A 4,598-nucleotide genomic window follows, 5' to 3' on the forward strand; every position below is an offset into this window, starting at 1 on the left:
AGGAGAGTCTTGTCTTTAAAATGGTGTTAAATAGTCATATGTTTGAAAAATGGAAGTTTTTGGATTTCTGAGGTGTTTGTAATTCGCGCCACGCCCTATCATTGGATATTGGATCAGTGTTTCGCTAGCGGAACATCTAGATGTAAGGGGGCTTGTAAGTAAGCATTTTACAGTAAAGTCTACACTCGTTGTATTCAGTGCATGTGGCAAATTAAGTTTGATTTGATTGAACAACAGGCACACCGGATCTTGCTATATGGAATCCTCTGACGTTATGAAGGGGCCAGGGGGTTATTGTTAAAGTAAGCATTAAGGTTAGTGTTTAGGGTAGGGACGCCCCAATGATACCATATAGCAATAACCCAGGCACAACTCCAATATAAAGTGTTTTTTCTCACAAAGTTGCCGCGATGTCAGAAAAATCGTAACAACTTAACCATTACGGAACTTATATTCGCTCAAATAAGACTCACGTAGCACATAAGCCATTGCATTTTTTGTTGACCAAATTCGACCTTCTAATTTACCTCCATACAAAAAATCCGCTTGGTTGGGGAAAAAAAGCCACCTTGCTGGAGGAGACATATTTAAGTTTCCATCTCGCTTCGCCCCTTCCTCTCTGTTTAAACTTTAAAACCATCATATCCTGCTTCGAATTGGCATCCTCCCGATTGGCGCTTTTGAAAGACACCCAGCGACGTGATTGCTTGGTTTTGAAAGCTTGCAGCCCCGCGGCCAATTCGAAAAGAGTGCACCCAGCAGTAGTACTCTAGCTAGCTGACTGTAATAGAGCCACACTCATTTTCCATTCAACAGTCGCGTTTCACAACGACATGGCACAACCGGTATAAAAGTTTTACCTTTTTCGCAACATGTATTCTTTGTTTGTTTGACCGATTTTATTGTAGCAGTTGTCATGAAATTGAAAATGTAACTAGTTAGCATTGAGGGAAACATTCGCTAGCTAGCTATCACATGCACAGCTTTTGAAAACGAGGATATTGGAAATTATTACTAACAAGGCGTCACATTAAATGTCAGAAAGTAATGTTATACTGTTTTGTTATCGAGTAATGATACTAAAATAATGTTCAATGTTGGCTGACTACCTAAGTTAGATAGGTAACGTTAGGCAAGTATTTAGATAACGTTAGTTGACTATCTATTTTCTTAACGCAGACGTCATTATTTTTTCCCCTAACACTTGTTAGATTAAGCGAGGTTTCTTAACTAACTCTCGCTACTGTAGTTCCCTCCAACAAACACAAACTAAGTTGGCTATTTTGACATATCGTTCATTTTAAATTGCATGAATGGCTTTCGTAACCTAGACTGTTTTTTTTCAGGGAACAATGGAGGATTACGTGAAAATAGAGAAAATCGGAGAGGGTATGTTATTTTCTCAACTTTGATTTGTTCCCCCCAAACTTGCTATCTATCTAGACTAATATGTATATAATTGTGAACCTGCTATATCTAGCTTGCTAGATTTGTGTGCATGTCATTATATTTTCTTCTTTGTATTTTCTTCAAACCTGTTTATCAAATCTAATTTAATTTGTCACATACTTCGTAGACTAACAGTGAAATGCTTATTTATTGGCCCCTCCCAACAATGCAGAGAGAAAAATAATAGAACGATAATAATGGGTAACGATAACTTGGGGGGTCAATGCAGATAGTCTGTGCAGATATTTCTGTTAACTATTTAGCAGTCTTATTGCTTGGGGGTAGACACTTGTGGTGCAGCGGTCTAAGACACTGCATCTTAGTGCAAGAGGTGTCACTACACAACCTGGTTTGAATCCAGGCTGTATCACATCCGGCCGTGATTGGGAGTCCCATAGGGCGGCGCACAATTGGCCTAGGGTCGTCAGGGTTTGGCCGGGGTAGACCGTCATTGTAAATAAGAATTTGTTCTTAACTGACTTGCCTAGTTAAATAAAGGTAAAAAAAATTTTTAATCAGGGTCCTGTTGGTTCCAGACTTGATGCAGCGGTACCACTTGCCGCTATACATTATTCATCAAGTTAGCTACACAACATAGTAAAGCATGATTGTTCCTGTGATTTCCAGGTACCTATGGGGTTGTGTACAAAGGCAGACACAAGTCGACAGGCCAGATAGTGGCCATGAAGAAGATCCGACTGGAGAGTGAGGAGGAGGGAGTGCCAAGCACAGCTGTTAGAGAGATCTCTCTGCTCAAAGAGCTAGCGCACCCTAATGTTGTACGGTATGTTGTGTGTTTGTGTCTGTGGGGTTCCTAAAGAGTTTACAGTAGCCAGGCAGCAAGAAAGTAGATGTGATGTCTTATCAGTTCAATGCTCAGACACACCATCATTCCAAATAGGCTCTGAGCAAGTCTTGCAATTGCCATATCATATTAGCTGTCTAGTGTCTACATAAACAAATAGCATATATTTTGTCTCCAAACAGCCTTCTAGATGTGCTGATGCAGGAGTCCAGACTGTACCTCATCTTTGAGTTCCTTTCCATGGACCTGAAGAAATACCTAGACTCTATCCCCTCGGGCCAGTACATGGACCCCATGCTTGTGAAGGTATCGACCCCATGCTTGTGAAGGTATCGACCCCACTGAGGGCGGGGCAGTCATGATGCACATAACTTTGTTTGTATTTTCTACACTTTCTGCTCTTAGTATACCAACTTAGTGTTTTAAGTCCAAGTTGTATTGGACTGTAAACAGTGTTTCTTGCCAGTATGTGAATTTTAATCCTCTGCTACTATCTCCCCCATCCAGAGCTATCTGTACCAGATCTTGGAGGGCATCCTGTTTTGCCACTGTAGAAGGGTCCTCCACAGAGACCTGAAGCCCCAGAACCTGCTGATTGACAACAAGGGAGTGATCAAGCTGGCAGACTTTGGGTTGGCCAGGGCCTTCGGGGTGCCAGTCCGGGTATATACCCACGAGGTAAGCCAGAACACCTCATAGTTAATTTCCAAAGAGCATTAGCAGATACACATGTAAAGTAAGGTTATCATAAGGTGTGTGTGTGTGTGTGTACACATACATTTTAATGGCATCATTAACTGTGTCTTTGTCTCCAGGTTGTAACACTGTGGTACAGGGCTCCCGAGGTTCTGCTGGGTGCCGCACGGTACTCCACCCCTGTGGATGTCTGGAGTATCGGGACCATCTTTGCAGAGTTGGCCACAAAGAAACCACTTTTCCATGGAGACTCAGAGATTGACCAGCTCTTCAGGATCTTCAGGTATACACTGAGTGTACAAAACATTTGGAACACCTTTCTAATGTTGAGTTACACCAGGTGACATCAATAAGGGATCATAGCTTTCACCTGGATTCACCTGGTCAGTCTGTCATGGAAAGAGCAGGTGTTCCTAATGTTTTGTACACTCAGTATATTTGCATGTGAATATACACATCTGTAATATAACAAATCCTACTGCTACCAACATCTAGGTTGGTTAATCAATACATTTGAATGTTAATGTTTTTGTTGTAGACAATGTAGCTATTTGATGCTAGATTAGGACATTTGATTGAGCTGTGGTGGGCAATGAGCCATCCAAAATTGACAGGCAGACAAGTTGAGTGATAAACAGTCAACACTGATATAATTGCTCCATGATGGGCATACTGGATGACATTTTATGATCTCCTTGAATTAAGTATTTATCAAGCATGGTTTCTTTCTTTTCCAGGGCCCTTGGTACTCCCAACAATGACATCTGGCCAGAGGTAGAATCTCTGCCTGACTACGTGAACACGTTCCCCAAGTGGAAGTCAGGGAATCTGTCCTCCATGGTGAAAAACCTGGATAAGAATGGCATTGATCTGCTCGCTGTAAGACAATTTCCCTGTTCTCCTAATATTTATTCAGATTGATTATGAAACATTGTTACTGTAGAAGCCCGGTACACACCTGTCTTTTTCAAGGGGCTGGTTGTGTTTTGGATAGTATTAGTGATATTGAAGTGACCTATTGTTCTGTCAGCACAGCAGTAGTCTTTAGGATACAAATGAAAGTGACCATGTCCCCCTGTAGAATGTGTCGCTTCATAACTTCCTATCGTCCTCATTTGTAGAAAACGCTGATCTATGACCCACCCAAGAGGATCTCTGCTAGACAGGCTATGAGCCATCCATACTTTGACGACCTGGACAAAACCACTCTACCTGCCAGCACGGTCACGATGTAAATGTCACATGGCTCTACTCAAAGGACCTGAAAAAGAGTACAATTATGGATGTATATTGAATTTGATTATATCTTTGTCCTTTCTTTGTTTGTCCTTTTTCTATCTAATATGAATAACTATTCTGTAAATAACTTATGTAAAAAAACAAAAAGTTTGGATCTAAAGTGACAGTATATTTTCAATAAAGTGCACTTTTGCAGAACTGATACTTCTAAATTGTTTTGTTTTTTATCAGGCAATAATAACTGTTAATCTGTCACTTTGTTTCTGCATTCCTGCCTTCAGTTTGATGCTTTCAAGTGTATATTTCAGTTTTTAGCAAGTCATACCTTATCAGGATTTAACACAGGGATCATCAACTATATTCAGCTGCGGGCCAGTTTCTTTCTGGTAGCGGATGGCTGGGAGCCGGA

The 4,598-nt window shown here is 41.0% G+C and overlaps 1 protein-coding gene across 1 annotated transcript; it reads left to right on the forward strand.

Annotated features, from left to right (window-relative positions):
* The first annotated feature begins 585 nt into the window (after positions 1–585).
* LOC106607826 (cyclin-dependent kinase 1) lies at positions 586–4,391 on the forward strand. Its single transcript, XM_014205222.2, has 8 exons — positions 586–845; positions 1,347–1,389; positions 2,077–2,233; positions 2,437–2,560; positions 2,762–2,932; positions 3,070–3,233; positions 3,688–3,829; positions 4,072–4,391. The coding sequence occupies exons 1-8, from the start codon at positions 834–836 to the stop codon at positions 4,183–4,185; spliced, it is 927 nt and encodes a 308-aa protein (XP_014060697.2). The 5' UTR covers positions 586–833; the 3' UTR covers positions 4,186–4,391.
* Positions 4,392–4,598: the final 207 nt, after the last annotated feature.

This window comes from Salmo salar, chromosome ssa01, assembly GCF_905237065.1.
Source record: "Salmo salar chromosome ssa01, Ssal_v3.1, whole genome shotgun sequence".
Taxonomy (NCBI): Eukaryota; Metazoa; Chordata; class Actinopteri; order Salmoniformes; family Salmonidae; genus Salmo; species Salmo salar.

What these genes read in the sequence shown, in the direction of transcription:
- LOC106607826 (XM_014205222.2), top strand. An exon ending in TGGACCCCATGCTTGTGAAG is followed by an intron (nt 2,561 to 2,761) that starts GTATCGACCCCA and finishes TCCCCCATCCAG; the next exon opens with AGCTATCTGTACCAGATCTT. An exon ending in TCCGGGTATATACCCACGAG is followed by an intron (nt 2,933 to 3,069) that starts GTAAGCCAGAAC and finishes CTTTGTCTCCAG; the next exon opens with GTTGTAACACTGTGGTACAG.